Source organism: Aquarana catesbeiana, linkage group LG04 (assembly GCF_042186555.1).
Source record: "Aquarana catesbeiana isolate 2022-GZ linkage group LG04, ASM4218655v1, whole genome shotgun sequence".
NCBI classification, from domain to species: Eukaryota; Metazoa; Chordata; class Amphibia; order Anura; family Ranidae; genus Aquarana; species Aquarana catesbeiana.
This window is the reverse complement of record NC_133327.1, coordinates 242,908,495-242,930,002: the sequence shown is the minus strand read 5'-3', so window position 1 is coordinate 242,930,002 and position 21,508 is coordinate 242,908,495. Positions and strand designations below refer to the sequence as shown.

At 42.8% G+C, this 21,508-nt stretch overlaps 1 protein-coding gene across 5 annotated transcripts in view; it reads left to right on the top strand.

Moving 5' to 3' along the window:
- Positions 1–21,508, top strand: part of DLG1 (discs large MAGUK scaffold protein 1) — a gene marked incomplete in the record, with an annotated part of 511,316 nt that overhangs the window by 389,421 nt on the left and 100,387 nt on the right. For all 5 annotated transcript variants that reach the window (XM_073626325.1, XM_073626326.1, XM_073626329.1 and 2 more), the window contains 1 exon segment: positions 7,596–7,710. In XM_073626325.1, the coding sequence (XP_073482426.1) occupies positions 7,596–7,710 (115 nt within the window).

The window sequence follows — 21,508 nt, the reverse complement described above, 5'->3', positions numbered from 1 at the left end:
TGCATGAAGCTATCCACAGGGTGCTTTAGCCCCTATTCACACTTGTGCTACTTGTCATATGACTTTGGACATCAAAGTCGCATTACAAGAGGCACAAGTGTGAATGGGGTCTAAAGCACCCTATGGATAGCTTCATGCATTGCACTACATATCACGGGACGTACCTACAGCAGGATCCAGTGCATTCCAGCAACATTAAAAGCACGTTCTGCTTATTAAATCCAAAGACGTTTGAGTATGGTCTCCCAAAACTTGAGGGCTCAGCAGGAGTACATTTTGTTACACATTGGGTGGTGGGGTAAACAAATAAGACAGTGATGGGGTGCAGACATAGTTATAATTGGAATTGGATTGGGGGATGAAAGAGGGTGGCAAGATGGGAGAGAACAAACAATGTTGGGGAAGCTTGGCTTGGAACAAGGAGGGGAAGAAAAGGGAGAAGAAAAAGGGAGAAGAAAGGGGGGGGGGGGGGGAGAACTCAGGGGATATCTTTATACAGGTGGCCAAATGTCACCTGATATTTATTTGACATACTTTCATTTCAAACAAGGCCCTCCAGTGCTGAGCCGTCACCGCGGCTTGTGCTTCCATCTTTGCCTGGTCTTCCTTCCAGGGATCATATTCTCCACCTTTTAATTGGCTAGGCCACAATGACTTCACTCCTGCACATGCGCAGTGAGGGTCATCGGCTAGAGAATGTGAATATCTTATAAACTAAGCAAGTTTAGGAAATATTCACAGCACTTAAAGGTAAAACTTATTATAAGCTTACTTGTAGGACAATTTTAGAAATAGGCCTGTATTACCACTTTAGGAGTTATCTGTCAAAATGTGCATGTAAGTAGTGTGCAGGGGCTGCTGGTTTCGAATGGCCTTCCAATCCCCAAGGTTTTTTATGGTTCCAAGACCTCTAAATTAGACATAAGAAGCAACATGCGAGTGCCACAAGGTCCTTTTAACTTTAGGTTTAGCATTTGCCACATGTTTACTAAAACCCTGGTTTGGGTTAAGTCTTGTTATATTTTTGTAAATGCCTGTGTTTTAAAAATACGTTTAGCTGAAATGTCCTTTAAAGTCACACTAAACACCTTTTTTTACTGTTTGTTTTTTTTTATTATACAATAGTCTCTTAGCATTGTTTTTCAGGCGTCTTTAATGCAATGTGTTCTCTCCCGATCCTCTATTGATGCACCTTACTACTACCAGTGTAGACTGAGCAGTGCCTGTTATTTCTGGTCACATGCTCAGTTCTGTGTGCTACAATTCCTATATTTACAGCACATAGATATGTAGTCCATATTAGGGGCAATGTAAGAAAGGGTATTTTAAATTCACATACAGAAGAGGAACAGGAAGAACAAATGTAGCGGCCCTTGAACAAAGTCTGTGAACAGTAGTAAAAAGCTTTCTTTTGAGAGATTAAACGGAGCGAGAGAAAGTACATTCTACTTTAAATTTAACCACTCCAGTCCCAGAAGGATTTGCCCACTTCCTGACCAGGCCGTTTTTTGCGATACGGCACTGTGTCCCTTTAACTGACAATTGCGTGGTCGTGCGACGTACCCAAATTAAATTGATGTCCTTTTTTTTCCCCACAAATAGAGCTTTCTTTTGGTGGTATTTGATCACCTCTGCGGCAATCTTTTATCATTCATCACGGGACACAGAGCCATAGTAATAACTATATGGGTATATAGGGCACCTTCAGATGATGGACACTGGCACACCCAAGACAAGAAGTTCACTCCCTATATAACCCCTTTCCTTTTACTGGGAGTACCTCAGTTTTTTTGCCAGTGTCTTAGGTGTTGGTCACGTTGAAAAATATGCTCTATGGAGCTCCGCTGGAAGGATCCTTTACTGGATTAGAACCAGCTTCTACAGACCGGATCCATCCAAAGTGCCACTGAGGCCAAAGTGGATGGTACCCGGGCCTCATATAAGGAGGAGGTTTTGCCTGTAACGCCTCTCCTTGGAGGGTTGGACCCCAGAACCCAGTGCTTTTGGTCATGCTCGCATTACCATAAAGTTTTCCTGGCAGGGTGCTATACAGGTCCAAGGGAGTGGAACCCTGATAAAAAGGGACCCAATACTTGAAAGTTTGCTAAACACAGCCCGCCGTGATGGGTGAAGATTGGATCTGTCTGTTAGCAGTAACCTGTGGCGAGGGTAAGGGAAGAAGCCTAAGAACTGTAAAAAGTCCACCTATGGTTTTTCTTCCTTGGGTAAAATGCTGTCATGCCTTAAAGTCTCCACCAGAGGGAGTAAATGCACATACCTTAATACGTTGTCTCTCAGTTCAGCTCAGTGTCACCGCATGTGTGTGGGCTCGGCCAGCAGCATTCTCAGGGGGGATTCCTCATACAGGAAAAAGATTTGCCTATACTGCACTTCTCCCCTCTGGAGGGACTAAGGGGTTAGCTCTTGTTTTTTATTCCCCCACACTGCTCAAGTAAGCACCATTAGGCTTGTCTCTCCTCCCCTCTTGCTGGGTCTGCCGTTTGACAGACCGAAATGCCACACGCGTGGGAACTGTTTGAAAGTTAAACAGAAGGGGTGTGGGTGACAAACGTAGGGGGCGTGGACTAGGCGCCACGCCGTGTGCGGGACGTAGCGTCCACGAGGGCACATGCCGCGGGGGAAGCCGAGTCCAGAAAGCAGACTCTCCTCAGAGCTAGAAAGTACAGCTGTTAATTACACAGGACATAGGAGCGGTGGGGGCACGTAAGGTGCTGCATGGAGGCATTCCCGGTTTAGAGGAAAACACATTTTACTCAAAACCAGGCTGAACTTTTATCAGCGGCATTCTATTGCTAGACTATAGTTCAGCAAGTAGTGCATTTACTTAGTACCTCTGCTTTTGTGCTTAGGACTATGCCTCCCAAAAAGGCCAGTGCAAACACCTCCAAAAAGGTACCTAATGCATCACCCCCAAGCACTGAGGACTCTAGTCATGTTTCCACGTTGTCATCTTCTCCTGAAATACCAGAAGTGGCTAGCCAGGGTGAGCCATTGGAACCAGTGGGTGTTGCAGCTGCTTCTAACATCTCAGCCCCTGTATACGTGACTGAAGATGCCTTTTCCTCCGCTCTGTTGGAGCTAGAGGAAAGACTAACAGCTTTAATCGCATCTTTCATCCAAAGGGATAGGAAGCGTGGTAGATCCCCCTGCCCCACTTCAGACCCTTTATCAAGGGAACAGGGTAGAGGATGAGGTTTTACCCTCAGGGGATCAGAAGGAAAGAAAATCCAATGACTCCTCTTTGGAGGAATCAACAGTCGATGAACCCTTTTCAGCCTCGCAATCGGAAAATTTGCTGGCACTGTCTCTTAGGGAAATGGTTCGTTCTGCTTTCAAGCTGCCCCTAACTGAGTCAGTCTCTTCTTTGGGTTCCTTAAAACCTTGGCAGACTTTGCATGCGTTTGCTTTCCATGCATTACTAGAACAACTTATTTATGCTGAATGGGATCATCCGGATAAGCATTTTCTCCCTCTAAAAAGGTTTTAAGTGCTTATCCCATGGAGGAGAAATTCACCAAAAGATGGAATGTACCAGCAGTTGACGCTGCTATATCCAGTGTGAATAAAAGTCTAACTTGTCCGGTAAACAATGCTCAAATGCTTAGAGACACAACAGATAAAAGATTGGAATTCCTGTTAAAATCCTCTTTTTTTTTTCTTTGGCAGGTGCAGTTACTCAGCCTGCATTTGCTACAATAAGTATCTATCAATCCTTGAAGGACCAGTTTAAACAAGTCCTTAAGGAGATTCCTGTGCAACAGGCCCAGGACTTGGCCGAACTGCCAAGGGCATTCGTTTTTGCCATTGACGCCATTAAGGATTCTAGTCACCAGGCATCTCGCCTTGCGCTTATGCTTGTGCATATGCGTAGGATCCTGTGGTTGAAGAATTGGTCAGCCGAAGCACCATGCAAAAGGCTCCTGACTGGTTTTCCTCTTCATGGGGATTGGCTATTTGGGGATGATTTGGACAATTACATCCAAAAAATTTCAAGTGGGAAAAGTACCCCCTTGCTAGTCAAAAGAAGGAGTAAACGTCCATCATCTAAATGGGCCTCTTCTCCAGGGCCAGCGGCAGTCACAACGGCCTCCGCCTTCAGGGTCTAGAGGAAAGCCTCAGGATCAGCCCCAAGTGCAAAAGAAGTCCTGGGAGCGGAAACCTGCAAAACAGAATGCTAAAGCTTTATTATGAAGCGGCGTCCCCGCTCATCAGAGTAGGGGGAAGACTTTTGCAGTTCTCAGAACTTAGAAAGGTTCTGGCTCCACCAAGAGCACAGGGCATAACAGTCCTGGCATACCTGGACGATCTTTTGTTCATAGGTCGGTTGGTTGTCCGCTTGGAGCAAAGCGTACGCAATACAGCCAAATATCTGGAAAGCCAAGGGTGGGTTCTCAACCTAGAGAAGTCTTCCTTAGGGCCACATAAAAGGCTGGGGTACTTGGGTATGATCATAGACACAGCTCAGAGAATGGTGTTTTTGTCTCAGGCAAAGATCAGCGCCGTAAGAGTTTGTGCAGATGGTCAGGTCGAAGAGAGATCCCTCCATTCGCCTTTGCATGAGGTTGTTAGGGAAGATGGTGGCTTCATTCAAAGCAGTTCCCTATGCCCAGTTCCATTTGAGACTGTTGAAAAACAGTATCCTGTCTGCTTGGAACAAAAGGGTCCAAGCTCTAGATTTGCCAATGCGGCTGTCCCCAAAGGTGTCCCAGAGCCTCAATTGGTGGTTGGTAACTCAGAATCTGCTGAAGGGAAAATCCTTCATATCAGTTATCTGGAAAGTGGTAACAAAAGATGCCTGCCTTTCCGGCTGGGGAGCGGTACTAGAAAAGACAACTGTCCAGGGACAGTGGTCAAGAATCGAAAGAACCTTGCCCATCAACATCCTAGAGATTTGGGTAGCGCGTCTGGCTCTGAAGGCCATGACATTCAGGTAACAGTGTTGTCCTGTCAGGATCCAAACTGACAATGCCACAGCTGTGGCTTATATCAATCACTAAGGGGGGCACCAAGAGTCTCCAGCTCAGAAGGAGGTGAACCATATTCTAGCTTGGGCAGAAAGAAATGTTCCTTGCCTATCGGCAATCTTTATTCCGGGAGTAGAGAATTGGCTGGCAGACTATTTGAGCCACCATCAGTTGTGCCCAGGGGAATGGTCCCTTCACCCCGACATTTTTCTGACTATTTGCCAAAGATGGGGAACCACGGACGTAGATCTTTTGGCATCCAGGTTCAAACTGAAGCTGGTCAACTTTGTGTCCAGGACAAGGGATCCACTCGTAGGGTAGAGATGAAGCTGGCCCTTGAGTACTATTAAGGGCCAAATCTTCGCTTTTTCGGTCTTATTTCAAAGACCGCTTGCTTCGCATTCTTTGGTTCGGGTTTTTATGCAAAGGGTGATGCGGATTAATCTGCCAATTAGACCACCTTTGAACCCTTGGGAATTGAACTTTTTTGTCAGCATTGCAAAAACGGGCCTTTGAACCGATACAGCATACTCCTTTAGTCATTCTGACAAGGAAATTAGTGTTCTTGGTTGCTATATCCTCAGCAAGGAGGGTTTCAGAATTTGCTGCTCTTTCCTGTAAAGAGCCATATGTAATTATTCATGAGGACAGGGTCGTGTTGCGTCCTCGTCCAGGTTTTCTGCCTAAGGTGGTCTCAGGCTTTCACCTGAACCAAGATATTGTCCTACCATCGTTTTTTCCAAAACCATGTTCTAAGGAAGAGAAATCGCTACATTGTTTTGATGTGGTGAGATCAGTCAAAGTCTATTTAGAGACGACTGCTCAGATTTGGAAGACTGATGTCTTATTTGTGATGCCAGAAGGTCCTAGGAAAGGACAGGCAGTGTTGAAATCCACTATTTCTAAGTGGATTCGGCAAGTTATAATCCAGGCCTATGGTTTAAAAGATAAGGTTCCTCCTTTTCAAGTCAAAGCGCACTCTACCAGAGCCTTTAGTGCTTCTTGGGCAGTGCATCACCAGGCCTCCATGGCTCAGATCTGTAAGGCCGCAACTTGGTCTTCAGTACATACATTCACCAGATTTTATCAGGTGGATGTGAAAAGGCATGAGGATATCGCCTATGGGTGCAGTGTGCTGCAGGCAGCGGTATAGGTCCTCAAGTCTGTTGGCACCCCGCTGGTTGTGTCTCCCTCCCCTTAAATAGCATTGCTATGGGCCGTCCCATATAGTTATTAATATGGCTCTGTGTCCCGTGATGTACGATAAAGAAAATAGGATTTTTATAACAGCTTACCTGTAAAATCCTTTTCTTGGAGTACATCACAGGACACAGAGGACCCTCCCCTCTTTCTGAGGTTTAGGTATATTGCTTTGCTACAAAGCTGAGATACTCCCTTATATAGGTAGTGACCTTCCTGTCTTGGGTGTGTCAGTGTCCATCACCTGAAGGTGCCCTATATACCCATACAGTTATTACTCTGTGTCCCGTAATGTATGCCAAGAAAAGGATTTTACAGGTAAGCTGGTATAAAAATCCTATTTTTTTACGTTTTGTTATAATAAATATCCAAATAAAAAAAAATGTAAGAAAACAACAAATTTCTTCTTCAGTTTAGGCCAATATGTATTCTTCTACATATTTTGCTTATTTTGATTTGCGCAAAAGTTATCGCATCTACAAAATAGGGGATAGATTTATGGCATTTTTATTATATACTTTTTTTTATACTTAGAATGGCGGTGATCTGCGATTTTTTTTTTTTTTTTTTTTTTTTTTTTTTTTTTTTTTTTTTGTGGAGGACAGATCGGACACTTTTGACACTTTTTTTGGGACCAGTGACATTTATACAGCGATCAGTGTTCTAAAAATTCACTGATTTACTGTATAAATGACACTGGCAGGGAAGGGGTTAACACCTGGGGCTTTCTTACTGTGGGGGGGGGGGACTGACAGGAAGTAGAGAGATTGCTGTTCCTAATCGCTAAGAAAAGACAATCTCGCTCTACTCCCCTGACAGAATGGGGATCTGCTTTGTTTACACTGGCAGATCCCCGTTCTGCCTCTCTGTGGAGCGATCACAGGTTTCTGGCGGACATAGTCTGCCGGACCCGCTAATTGGCTCTCTAACTAGCGAATGGGCACGCGCATGTGCCCACAGATCGCAGTGTACGTGCCCGACGTACAATGATGGCGATTCGCGCAGGAGAGCCAACCTGCCACAGTACAACTGTGGCGTCTAGACGGGAACAGGTTAAACATAGTACATGTTATTAAAAAATTAGTTTAGTGTCACTTTAATGTTCTGGATTGGGTTAAAATATGATGCAACTGTATCGTTTTTTGTTTTTTTTGTTTTGTTTTTTGTGCCTGCAGGAAAAAAAAATTGCAGCATACTCATTCTCCACAGCTGGTGCAGTTTAGGCACACAAAAACTTTACAGTTGCCATAATAGGGACACTAGAGGTGTCAGTAGCTGTTCTACTGCTAGGGAGACTTTTGGTAATTAAGTAAACCCTACATAAGGTTTCTTAAATGTGTTGATTACAATCAAGAATATATGCTGTTCATGTGGAAATGTAAAACTAACATTGTTACATATTTCCTGCAGAATATAGTCGTTTTGAGGCCAAGATTCATGATCTGAGGGAACAGATGATGAACAGTAGTATCAGCTCCGGATCTGGTTCACTTCGTACAAGCCAGAAACGATCCTTATATGTGAGGTAAGCATTTGCAATATTTACTGATTTGTTTGTTACTGAAAGGAAGTTTGGGCAATGTTTCGCCACTTTTTTCAGAAGTATGATATTCTCATTTAACCACTTCAGCCCCGGAAGATTTGCGTACTTTTTTCCTACAAATAGAGCTTTCGGTGGTATTTGATCACCTCTGCGAGTTTTCATTTTTTGCGCTATAAACAAAAAAGACAATTTTAGGGGAAAAAAACGATTTTTTGCTATAATAAATATCCCCAAAAAATGTTTTTAAAAAACAAATTTCTTCATCAGTTTAGGCCAATATATATTCTACATATTTTCGGGGGAAAAAAAAAATCACAATAAGCGTATATTGATTGGTTTGCGCAAATTTTTTATCGTCTGCAAACTATGGGAAAGATTTATGGCATTTTTTTTTTTTTTTTTTTGACTAGTAATGGCAGTTTTTTAGCGGTATTGCGACAGATCGGACACTTTTGGCGCATTTTTGGGACCATTGACATTTATATAGCGATCAGTGCTATACACATGCACTGATTGTGTAAATGTCACTGGTAGGGAAGGGGTTAACACTAGGGGGCGATCAAGGGGTTAAATGTGTGTTCTAACTATATGGGGATAGGACTGATTGGGGAAGGAGACATATCGTTGGTCCTACTTAAAATGTCTCCTCTCCCCTGACAGAACAGGGATTTGTGTGTTTACACACACCCTTCCCTGTGCTGGCTCTCATGCATGCCCGGTGGTGATCGTGCCCGCCGGCCACACACATAGGGTCCCCCGCCTCCGGCGGCCTCTAAAGGGAAAGCCGTATGGGGTTTCGCCCAGAAGAGCCATTGTGCCGCAGTATATCTGCGTGAGCCGGTCGGGAACTGGTTATGTTGTAAAATTAGCATGTATAGATAGCCATCCACCTCACTAAGCTGCACAGCTAATAAGGTATCTTAACCAATTGCACTTACCTGTACAGACAAGCTGAATTTGAAGTCAAAGAATTCAATATACAGTCAAAAAGACTGTAAGCTAACAACCACTGACTGTGGAGCTCAGTAGGCACCAGAGTAACACCCCCCTGATCAGAAACAACGCTCTTTACAATAAAAGTCTGCGAGGAAGCTTGTGCTACAGGGATATGTGGCTGCCAACACCGAGTACTACAGTGTGAATTTGAAAGTAATCCTGCTTTCATTAAGAAGCGAAAAAATAATGGTACAGGACTATAAAGAAAATAAAAGGTGTGAGACTTCACTTGAACTTTAGCTTTTTGACAGGTAAAAAGTTTTCTGTCATTTCCATGTAAGAATATTGCTAGCAATCATCATGTAAAATATGGATCATTAAAGAAACAAAAGCCATGAATGAAGGCACTGGAAATTACACCATTTAATAGATCTGCTAGGGTAGAATTGGGAAAAAAAGTCAACTTGACCATATAATGGCCCTGAATACCTGTGATGTAACCATGGACATGAATAAGCGAAAGTGCATCTTTCCATTCCCCAAGCGAATACATATAGTGGAACATTAATTTATCAGCTGTTTGACACATTCTAGGGGTACACAATATAGTTCAAAACTCAACCCCCTCACCACTTTCTTCTTTAAAATCAACCAAAAACTGCCCAAGAACAGTTAGTTCGCAGAATGCCCTGAACCATCTCTTGTGCCAGGGAGCTGTTGTGGCAGTACCCACACGAGAGGTTCAAAGGATTATATTCAAACCTCTTTGTGGTATCAAAATCTAACTGGCGTTTGCTGAGGGATCTAAAGTCCAGAATAAGACAAGCACCTTCAAATTCTAAAATTTCAAATGGTAATTGCCTCCCTAAGACAGGGAATACCTGGCATCTGTTGACATCCAAAATGCCTATAAGTACAATTCCCTATTATCAACCTCATAAGCTGTTTTGCAGTGGCATACAACCATTTTCAGTTTGTTACACTGCCCTTTGTATCCTCCCCGAGTATTCACAAAGGTAGTAGCACCTCTTCTTGCCCTTCTTAGAACAAGGGACATCCTGATCACAGGTTATCTAGAAGAGCTTCTTTTTGAAGAGGAGGTCCAGCCTGGGTGAAAAAATTTAAATGTCAGCAGTTACAAATACTGTAGCTGCTGACTTGTAATATTAGGGCACTTACCATGTCCAGGGAGCCCGCGGTGTCGGCACCCCAGTTGATTTTGGATCGACTCCTGGGTGCTGCCGCCGCCATTCCTTGTAAGGGAACCTGGCAGTGAAGCCTTTCTGATTCACAGCTCATTCCCTACTGCGCATGCGCGAATTGGCGCGGGGGAAGGAGGAGGCAGGGCCGAACTGCCGGGAGATCGGGCCACTACCCCGTCTCCGGAGGTGGGAAAGGGGACCTGTCAAAACAGGTCCCGGTTCCCCCCTCCCCCTGAAAGGTGCATGGCACTGGAGGGGGGGGGTGAGCATATAAGCGGAAGTTCCACTTTTGGGTGGAACTCCGCTTTAAGGTTTTATCTCCATTACAGCTCTGTGTAAACGTCCACAGGACAATTCAGATGCTCCAGGCCTTCAGTGAGGTGATGAACTTCCAAAAACCTGCTCTACAGCCTTCTCTTCACCTGGAATACTTGGGTCCAGTCCTGTACACATCCCAAGCAAAAGCTTTCATTCCAGAAAAGAGTCCACACTCGAAATTTTAAATCAAGGAGACATCCCACAATGAGATTTTCCATGAGAGTTCTAGGCTTCCAGAACAATTGTGCTCCTTCTCTCAACCTACCAATGCTCCTGTCCAGCCAAACGAAACGTCCCACACTCCGCTTGAGTGCTTTCATCATTTGAAAACATATGCAAACATGACCCCCATACAAAAGGACTTATTTAGAACATTTATGCCCAACTCCATTCTAAATCGGATTCTATTCCCCCCTCATATGTAGCTAAGTGGGAATCTGATCTTGGATTCTCATTGGAAACAACAATATGGGATAAGATTTGGACTACTACAAAATCTTCCTCTCAAAATATAACTGCTTTAGAAACGAACTACAAAGTACTTACACGTTGGTACTTAGTTCCTACCAGAATTGCGAAATTTGCCCCCAGTTACTCCTTCTCTTGCTTTCGAGGCTGTACTGAACCTGTATCACGTTTGGATATTTGGTGGACCTGTCCAATTGTCAAAAGGTTTTGGGAAAACATATTCCGCATGATCTCAACATTATTTGCAATGTCCATCCTTCCTGATCCCTTGATTGCGCTTTTGAATTTAAAACCGACAATTCTCTCTAATAATCAGTTCAAGCTAATGCTGCAGATTACTACAGCCGCAAAACAATCTCTAAAGCCTGGAAAACTCGTACCCTGATATTAACTGAAACTAATTATAGAATTAATCAAGCCATGGTTCATGCCAAAACAGAGGCTATAACGCATGACAAAATTCCTAAATTCAAGAATATATGGCTTCCTTGGACGACACATTTCCTGCCTTCTAATTTCGATGCAACCTTATTCATACCTGGGTAAATTTCTTGTGCATTTTTATTTTCTCATATTTAATACAGGGTTGAAAACACACCTTACCTCGGAGATCCCTTCCCTTTCATTTCCTTTCCTCTTTCCTTTCTTTTCCAGCTCTTTCGCTATCCTACCTTTCTTTTTCCTTTCACTTCATTAGGTTCATATAGTGTCACTTTTAATTATATTTCATGTTTCTATGACGTTATTAACCATTGGAACTTCCTCTTACTTGAAATATGAGAGCGATAATTCCTTAATGCTTCTTTTATTAAAAAGTTTAGATCTTCTCAAATTATAATTTTGAGATTCCATTACTCTATCATAGTCTATGTTTCAACATTTTTGCTTTCTTAACACTATAGGAAATGTCTCTGAGTTGACAATTTTTTTGATTAAAGTAAGAGACAACGTTATCTTTTGTCATATTATAATTTTATACTGTACCTTACTATTGTATATTCCTGTATTGCTTTTGAACCTGTTCCCTGACTTATAAAATTTCAATAAAAACATTTTGAGGAGTGCTTTCATCATATACTGCTTCCTCCCAATCTGAATATAGATATCAGATATTCCAAACGCTACAAACAAGGCAATACTCATTTGGTTTGATTTATTTGAGATGACACGCAAATATATACAGCAGGCTGACAATCCAAACTGTAACCAGAAACCTAATTAACATGAGCTAGTTATCTAATCATTTACCCAGAATAGGTGACTCAGAGATATGACCTTTCAGGGTAGACTTGCCGTCTTCTAGCTCACTGACTACAATATACATAATCATACATATCAACACAGAGCTCCTTCATACAAAGCAGGGTTAATTATCGCAAACAAGAATGGGTGAAAGACTCTTAGAAGCCATAAGAGACTTATTTACATACTTATATATATTTATAGCAGACAGGTGGCTGGAGTTGATGACATCAGCATCTTCTAACAGTATGGGCCCCAACAGCATGAATCAGTCATTATTTCTAATATGGCATATACAGGGTTACCAGAGTGTGGATTTGGGGGGAATAGTGCTCTTTGTGAGTTGTATGCCTGGGGACCCTTAAGGTGGTGTTACTTTGGATTCAGGTCCATGTACCCCCCAAGACATAGACCTGAATCCAAAAATGATAATATGTGCCACTCTTTCAGGCTGGGGAGGAGTGTTCCTGATGCTGTCAGTCCAGGGGAAATAGGAATAGCTCTGCAACACCGGACCCCCTTCTGTGAGGATGCCAAACGGGACAGTTGGACAAATCCATGGCTGTAGCAAACCTCAGTCATCAAGGGGCACCAGGGGTCATGCAGCGTTAGAGGAAACAAGCCTGATAATCTCATGGACAAATTTTCCAGCAATCTCTGCTGCCCACATCCACGGAGTGGATAATGTAGATCACCTCAGCTTCCACTACTTGGATCAAGAAGAATGGTCCCTTCAACCAGACATTTTCAATCTGTTATGTCAGAAATGGGGGACTCGAATGTCAGTCTTTTAACCTCATTAAATTTCAGAATCACCCTATGTGGCCTTTTGTTCTCCTTTCTTTGATATACATGTGAATATATGGGAGAAACCATCCATTTGTATGGAAATGCCTTCTTTGGAGATCATTACCTCAATGACTGTATGAGAATTTGGCTTATGTGTTGAAGGTCTCCGGGTCTGATGTCTTCAACTTTGGCACTTGCCAATACAAGCCTGTTTGACTCATAGGACATATGTCCTTTTGAGTTCAAACCATCTGGTAAGCCTTCATCCTATCGGTGGTGGACTACTCGCCTTCACATATTGTCTCATCACCTATTCATTTTTTGATGTCTTAAAGTGGATGTAAACCCAATGTCATCCTTTCTAAACTACTGCCATAGGGGTTATCTATAAGGATATACATGCCTCCTGCATGTATCTTTACCTGTCAAATGTCTCCCCCCTGTCTGTTATTAGACCCGAAAAACTGCAGATTCTGTAGGTGGGTCTGTTGTCTGGAGCTCGGTGGGTGGAGTCGTGATGTCAGATGCCCAACTCTACACTCCCCTTGTCAATATGCATTTCTCCTGTGTATTTCTTACACTGAACTTCTGCTATGATCTCTAATATCCAGTGAAAAAACAGGAAAGTAACCACATGACTTAAGCATGCCAAATCATGGTGAGGTGTGGAACAGCCAATCCTTGCAGAGCTGCTGAAGAAAGGAGTGGGAGGGAATAGGTAGGAATAGGCTAGTGCACGAGATATGTAAATCACCTGTCACAGCAAGGGGGAGGATTTGACAAAGTTTTTCTCAGTTTGTCAAGATTTATCTCACTGAACAATAAAAGAGGATTGCTCAGAGATGGATTAACTCTTTGTGGCAAGACTGGGCTCAAATGATAGGAAATCTTATACTCTACAGTATGATATAAAACAAAAACAATTTTCGGGTTTACATCCACTTTAATCATGTTATGAACACTTGGCGTTTGTCCCTTTTTAAGCCCATTCAGTTTCACCACATAATCCATTTGTACTCTTTACCTTTATTACCAGAAATGGGGGACTGTAGACATTCTAGCCTCCAAATTAAACCACAAACTACATTTTTGTACCATTGTCTTTGTCAGGGATCCTATAACAATGGTTTCAGATGCCTTGACAATTTCCTAGTCTCAGTTCAGACTAATCTACTATGCCTTTTTAAGTCCCTGACTTTAACGGCATGGCTGTTGAAGCCCAGTTCTTAAGAGACTGAGCAATTTCGGAGTCTGTTATATAACTACTTTGCTGAAAACAAGAAAAGCCACTTCCAGAAAAATCTTCTGGAAATCCTTTTTTTTCTTGTCTGGTGTGAACATAGGCAATCCAACCCCAGAGATTACTCTGTCTCGCATTCTGGCCTTTCTACAATTAGGTCTTAACCAGAACTTGGCCTTATGCACTCTGAAATGACAGGTTTTGGACTTTATCCATTATTTTTTTAAACACATCTAGCTTCCCTTTTCCCCTGTTTAAAAAAAAAAAAAAAAAAAAAAAAAAAAAGATCAAGGTGTATTTCACATCAAGCTCCCGTTGCAGCATCCTGGGCTTCTGTGAGATCTCAGCTTGGTTCTCTTCCCTGCAGAAACCACCCTTTGAACCCATCATCGATATTCCTTTCCTTTGTATTGAGCCATGCTTCATTCTTTACGATAATATGATGGTCTTATGCTCAAGACCATCCTTTCTTCCTAATTTGGTATCAGTCTTCTACCTCAATAAGGACATAGTTCTACCATCTTTATGCCCTGCTTCAAAGCATCCAAAGAAATCTCTTTACATTGGCTGGACTGAAAGCAACATCTTTGATCACAGATCCTCTATTTGTTGTGTCCTCAGGACCTCACATGGACACTTGGCTTCCATGTCCACCATCAATGAGCGTTTCCTGGATATTCTGGCACAAGACCTCTGTAGCCAAGCTGTGTAACCCCGCCACCTGGCCCTTTGTTCATACCTTTCGAAGGATCTACCAGGTGGATGTCCAATATTCTGCAGATGCAGCTTTTGGCCGCAAAGTTGGTTGTGACCCTTGTTGGGCCTGTTGGCACAGTTCTCTTTACCTAGTTGTTGCGCGCTCTTTTCATTCATTGCTTGGCAACTTCCTAGGCTCTATGAATACTTTGCATCTGTCCTGTGCTGTATGATTAAGGGAAGAGGAATTTGGTCTTGCCTGTAAATATCTGCATTATAGTAGGGGGCACAGGCCACCCTTATAGGGGGGAAAGGCCTGGGGGCATGTCTTTGAAAACTTTGCCAGTGTCAAATCACCTGAAAGCACGACCCTATAACTTGTACTTTCAGGTGATTCTGTTTGTGTCCAGTACTGTACTCCAAGATACTGATTTTAGAGGTAAGACCCAATTCTTTTTTTGCACTTGAAGTTTGTAAACTTTAAGGACCCCACACATTCATTTACTTTCTTGAATTCTGTGAAACCTATTCACTATGTCCTGGGAACAGGCACTGCTATCACAAAACCTGGTTTCCTATGGGAGGTGCTGACAGGAGGAGTTTCAGAAGGAAGCGTCAGTACAGGAAATGGTTTGCAGGCAGCAAGGTACCATGGGCTGTGTAGTCCTTGCAATTTAAAAGTAAACCAAAGGAATTTGAGTCAAAGCTGCAGGCATCCAGGAAGTTGTAGAAAAAAATGGCAGACCACAATCGCGTGTTTTCAAGTAGGCTTTTATTGGATTGCCAAAAAACCATTTGTAATACTAGAACAATAGTTATGCTATAAAAATGAAACTGTATACTATGAAAATAGAACTGTTCCCATGCAACTTGCAGCGTACCCTCTAAGGTGCTGCTTCTGAAACCTTTCAGTTGCAGCAGCCTTTAAAAGTATGCAAAATATCCAGTCTAAAATGTAAATGTTACAGTGGGGAAAATTAATTATTTGATACCCTGCAGATTGAATGATGGAGACAGAATATCAACCAAAATCCAGAAAAAAACACATGATACAAATGATATAAATTGAGTTGCAGTTCAGTGAGTAAAATGAGTATTTGATCCCCTATAAAACAACAATAATTCTGGCTCTCCCAGACTAGCTACAGTATGTGCTCATGTAATACACAGATTAGTAGTGTCAATTTGAGAGGGTGCTCTTAACAACTCCTCGTTATGTGTATAAAAGAGACCTGTCCACAGAATGTTTCTTCCATTCAAACCTCACCATCATGGACAAGACCAAAGAGCTGTCAAAGGATGTCGGACAAGAGTGTAGACCTGCACAAGGCTGGAATGGGCTACAAGACTATCAGCAAGAAGCTTGATAAGAAAGAGACAACTGTTGGATCGATTATTTGCAAATGGAAGAAATATAAAATAACCATCAATTGTTCTCGGTCTGGGGCTCCATGCAATAATTTGCCTCATGGGTTAAGGCAGGGCTTCAAAATTTCAAGTCCTGAGCTACTAGACAGGCCTCAAGGGCTACTCACCATCAGTTGCCCCGCCCCTAAATCCACCCCTAAACACACCCTCATAAATGATCTCATGAAGATCTAGGGGAATCTAGGATGAAAAAGGTCCTAGTAGATGATAGGCTCATGCAATGCCAAGCTGCTGCTAACAAAGCAAACAGAATATTGGCATGCATTAAAAAGGGATCAACTCCAGAGATAAAATGATCATTTTCCCACTCTACAAGACTTTGGTGCAGCCGCACCCTAGAGTATGCTGTCCAGTTCTGGGCACCAGTCCTCAGGAAGGATGTACTGGAAATGGAGCAAGTACAAAGAAGGGCAACAAAGCTAATAAAGGGTCTGGAGGATTTTAGTCATGCGGAAAGGTTGCGAGCACTGAACTTATTCTCTCTGGAGAAGAGACGCTTGAGAGGGGATATGATTTCAATTTACAGATACCGTACTGGTGAGCCCACAATAGGGATATAACTTTTTTGCAGAAGGGAGCTTAACCAGACACGTGGCCACTCATTAAAATTGGAAGAAAAGAGGTTTAACCTTAAACTATGTAGAGGGTTCTTTACTGTAAGAACGGCAAGGATGTGAAATTCCCTTCCACAGGCGGTGGTTTTCGCGGGGAGCATCAATAGTTTTAAAAAAACTATTAGATAAGCACCTGAACGACCACAACATACAGGGATATACAATGTAATACTGACACATAACCACACACATAGGTTGGACGTGTGTCTTTTTTCAACCTCACCTACTATGTACCTCTGAAATGACACCTAAATGTTTTTTGCAGAATTAAGTTATAAAAATAAACATTAACAACTTTATCCGTGTCCACCAATGCAGCCTGTCTGTGTCCACCAATGCAGCCTGCTTGTGCCCACCGTTCAGCCTGTACCTACCATGCAGCCTACCTGTTCAGGGGAGGAGAGGAACAGGAGATTCGGCCTGATGATCAGAGCGCAGGGAACACAGCGATTAACAGCTTTCATTTCAATTGCTGTGTTCCCGACACTCAACGTCACATACAGCCATGCCCCCTGGCCGGGGAACTTTGACAGATTGCCCGGGATTGGATGGGTGAACTGTCTATCACAGTCCCAGGACTAGGAGCAGGGGGCTGTATGTAACTGCATGCTGCGGGGAACACAGCAATGTGAAATGAAAGCTGTTAGCGCTGTGTTTACTTTGCTCTGATCATCTGGGCAGCTGTCCTTTCTCTTCCCCTCCGCGTTTGCTGGGAGTAGTACACCCCCTTAACCCAGGCTGCCGGGGGTGCTCGCCCGTCACCCACCCACCCTCCCGCTCCCAGGCAGCCAAAGCTCGCCAGCCCTCAAAATCCACTCGCAAAATGCGAGCAGGTGAGTGAAATTTTTGAGGGCTGAGGTAAGGATGATCATGAGAAAAGTGAGCCATCAGCCCAGAACTACAAGGGAGGAGCTTGTGAGTAGTCTCAAGGCAATTGGGACCACAGTCACCAAACAAACCATTGGTAATACAATACGCTGCCATGAATTGAAATCCCGCAGCACCCACAAGGTCCCCCTCCTCAGGAACGCACATATACAGGCCTGTCTGAAGTTTGCCAATGAGCATCTAAATGATTCAGAGAAGGATTGGGAGAAAGGGCTGTGGTCAGATGAGACAAAAATTTAGCTCTTTGGCATTAACTTGACTCGCCGTGTTTGGAGGAAGAAAAATGCTGACTATGGCCCAAAGAACACCATCCCTACAGTCAAGCACAGAGGTGGAAACATTATGCTTTGGGGCATTTCCTTTCCATGCCACAGTAGCTTCATTTTCTTTGCATCAGTTGGTTTCTCCCAGGGAGGGGAGCACGCTTTGTCCCACCCACTTGGGCAGACGATACGGCTGTTGGATTCCTACGCTGGGACCATTCATTACTCATATTTGGTTGTTACCCCATCTTTTTCCTTTGGGGGATCGTGAATATACATCAAAAAATCGTTTTTTGTCCCATACATGGGTTGGACCATTCTATTAGGGCTATCATTTCCCTGGGCCCTCTTTTGGACCATACAAAACTGTTCCTTATCCGTATTTAGGTTTTTCTTTTTTGACACCCTTGTTGGATATTCATATCCTTGGGTTCTTTTGCATGATGAAAGGCTAACATAGGCTTTTTGGGTGACTGATGGTATGGAGGAATTTCCAATGATGCTTTCTTGACATAAATGGCAAAATTGTCCCTGATGAAGATTGTATTCATATATTTTGAAACGCGTTGGACTCTCACTCATGGATTATCATCATTTATGCAGTGGGATTCTCACCATTTCTGTCAAATCTCGAATGTAGTATTACTGTTGCGTACATGAATGTTACCCTTTTTACTGCTAGGCAGGAGTGCTACCCACTACACCACTGTGCAGACCTGATCAACTACAAGAAACCTCTTACCTCTGCTTGCCAATAAGGGTTTTTCCACCAAGTATTAAGTCCTGTTTTGCTTGGGAATCAAATACTTATTTACTCGCTGAACTGCAACTCAATTTTATAACATTTGTATCATGTGGTTTTTGGTTGATATTCTGTCTCTATCATTTAAAATACACCTATGATAAAAATTGTAGACCCTTAATTTCTTTGCAAATGGGCAAACTTACAAAATCTGCAGGGAGCTCAATTTATTTTCCCCACTGTGTCTGTGTGTCTGTGTGTGTGTGTGTATGTATGTGTGTGTGTATGTATGTATATATATATATATATATATATATATATATATATATATATATATATATATATATATATATCATATCTAGAGAGAGCGAGAGATACCGTATTTTCCGGCGTATAGGATGACCTTTTACACTTTAAAAAAAAGGCCAAAAAGCGTGGGTCGTCTTATACACCCGGTATAAAATGCCGCCCGCTGGATATCACCCTGTCGGATGTGCGGAAATACTGTATGTAGCTTCGGCTACATACAGTATATACTACTGAGGCAATCCCAGTGAGCAATGTATTCTATTAATGAATACAGAGCCTGCTCGGATTGGAGTAACAACATCTGCCAATCCAAGCAGGCTACATACAGTAGCCTGCTCGGATTGGCTTTGAGAGTCAGAGAGCCGCGGGCTGATGTTATAGCCTCTGCCAATCCAAGCAAGCTTTGTATTCATTAATAGAATACATGGATTGCCGTGATTGGCTCAGCGCAATATAGCTCCAACAAGAAGGGAAATATGAAGCCTCAGAAGGGGGGTCGTCTTATACGGTGAGTATAGGCAAAAACTTAAACTGTAAAATTAGGGGGTCGTCTTATAAGCCCCGGTCGCTTTATACACCGGAAAATATGGTGCAATAATCCTGCAATATCATTAATAGAATAGAAAAAAGAGCCTGAATGCTGAGGATAGAAGAATTAATCACTGCACCTCATACTGGATTAATGTACAAGACATCAAGTGGAGTAGGATGGGAGCATTTAAAGTACCATGAACTTGAGGATTTATAGTAAAAACTATTATTTTATTATTGCAATATTAAAAGTTCTGTATTCTTCCAGGGCAGTCATTGATGGCCTACATCAGGTGGATTTTCGGGCCTCAGTAGATATTAAGGATGCCTACTTGCATGTCATTGTCAAACAAGCGCTTCCTGTGTTTTGCAGTAGGTATTAGCAGTTCATTGCTCTTACCTTTGGCCTGTATAATGCACATTGAGTTTTCACCAAGGTTCTGGCCTCTGCCCTTGCCCTGCTTTGTGCTTGGGGCATCCCCTTCTCCTACTGAAACAGAGGGCTCCGGCTGTGTCTGTTAATGTAAATAGACACAACCAACTCATTGCTTGGAATATCGTAATCTACTTCTGGACGCATCTCTGCCTAAGATTTTTCTTCGGCAGTACATGTTACAAACCTTTTACTCTCAGGTTCAGACGTTTCAGTGCAGGAGCCAACCAAACCTCCCATTTCTGCATTAGGGTTTTAGACTTTAAGGTAGCCTTCTTTGAGGCAGTCTCTTACTTCCAAATTCACTCCAGTCTGTTGCAGGAAAATTTGGCCTCTGGACCAATTCATTCAACTGTAACTGGCTTGCTCTTGCTTGTTGGGTCACAAATCTGGTTCTGGAATTAGGGAAGCCCTTTCTGCTCCACCACTGAAAAGTCCTTATAATGAATACCAGGGGAAGCAGTCTTGCTCTTGGTACAAGAGACTTTGTTGCTGACTTAAAGGAACTGGCTTTTGGAGCCCAGGTCTTGAAGGATAGGGACCTATCTACTTCAGTTTTTCCTTCTCCGACATAAGGTGTACCATCGCACTTGAAAGGTATAATTCTCAGTGCGAAGCACGACCATCCCAGAAGTACTCCATACGATGATTCCCAGCTTTTATTTCAATCTGTCTGGATCAGTAATAAGCCTTGAGTACCATCAAGGGGAAGACCACAACCCTGGCAGTTCTCTAAAACGCCACTCACGTATCACTCCTTAGTTAAAGGCGTTCCACCCAAAAAAAAAAAAAAAAAAAATGTCATTAATGTGCATGAAATAAAAAAAAAAACATTTGGAGAAAATTTTTTTACGTACCTTTTATGCCTGTTGCTATGTGGTCCCTCGAAATCTGCCTCCTTCATCACCTCGGCTCCTGACGTCACTTTCCTCGGCGCCTCCGCTTGCTACTGCTCCTGGGAGATGTGTGTCATCATATCCCAAGAGTCAGTGAGCTGCCATAGGTTGCCATAACAGGGTGGGCACTTCCGACGTCGACGCCCGTTGTTATGGCAACCTGTATACTTTACAGCGCCGCTACGGCGCATTACTGTGCATGCGCGAGAACGGGGTGGTGCATGCTGGTCCAGCAGCAGCACCATAACCAGGAAGATGGTGCTTCACAAGCAAAATAGAACATGCCAGGGGTAAACAAAAAAAAAAATCAGACATCGTTCGATCTAAATCTGCAATCGAGCAGACTTCGATCGCTAAACAGTGAGTCATATAAATAATAGTATTTTAAATAATATATTTGTACAAAAAAAAAAAAATTATAGTTGGAACTCTGCTTTAAAGCCTTTGTACATGATATTGCTCAAATTGTTCCCCCAGTATGTGACACTGTGGGTGTAACACGCAATTCATAAAAAAAAACAAAAAACAAACATGTTTAAAATCCCTACCCCATGTAAATGCACTTAATACATAATGCTACGCATGTCAAAATGAAAGCACTCATTCACAGTTAATTCAAAACGGATGAACTGTAAAGGCACAAAGAGTCGCCTATGGGCAACTTTGTGTACTGAGGCTTGTCGCTGTATCACTGGAACGCACAATTTTAATGCTTAACGTGTTTGTTAGTGATTTGACAGAGCCACTTTTTTACTGAAACAATGAGTTTGAGAAACCATTGTGCT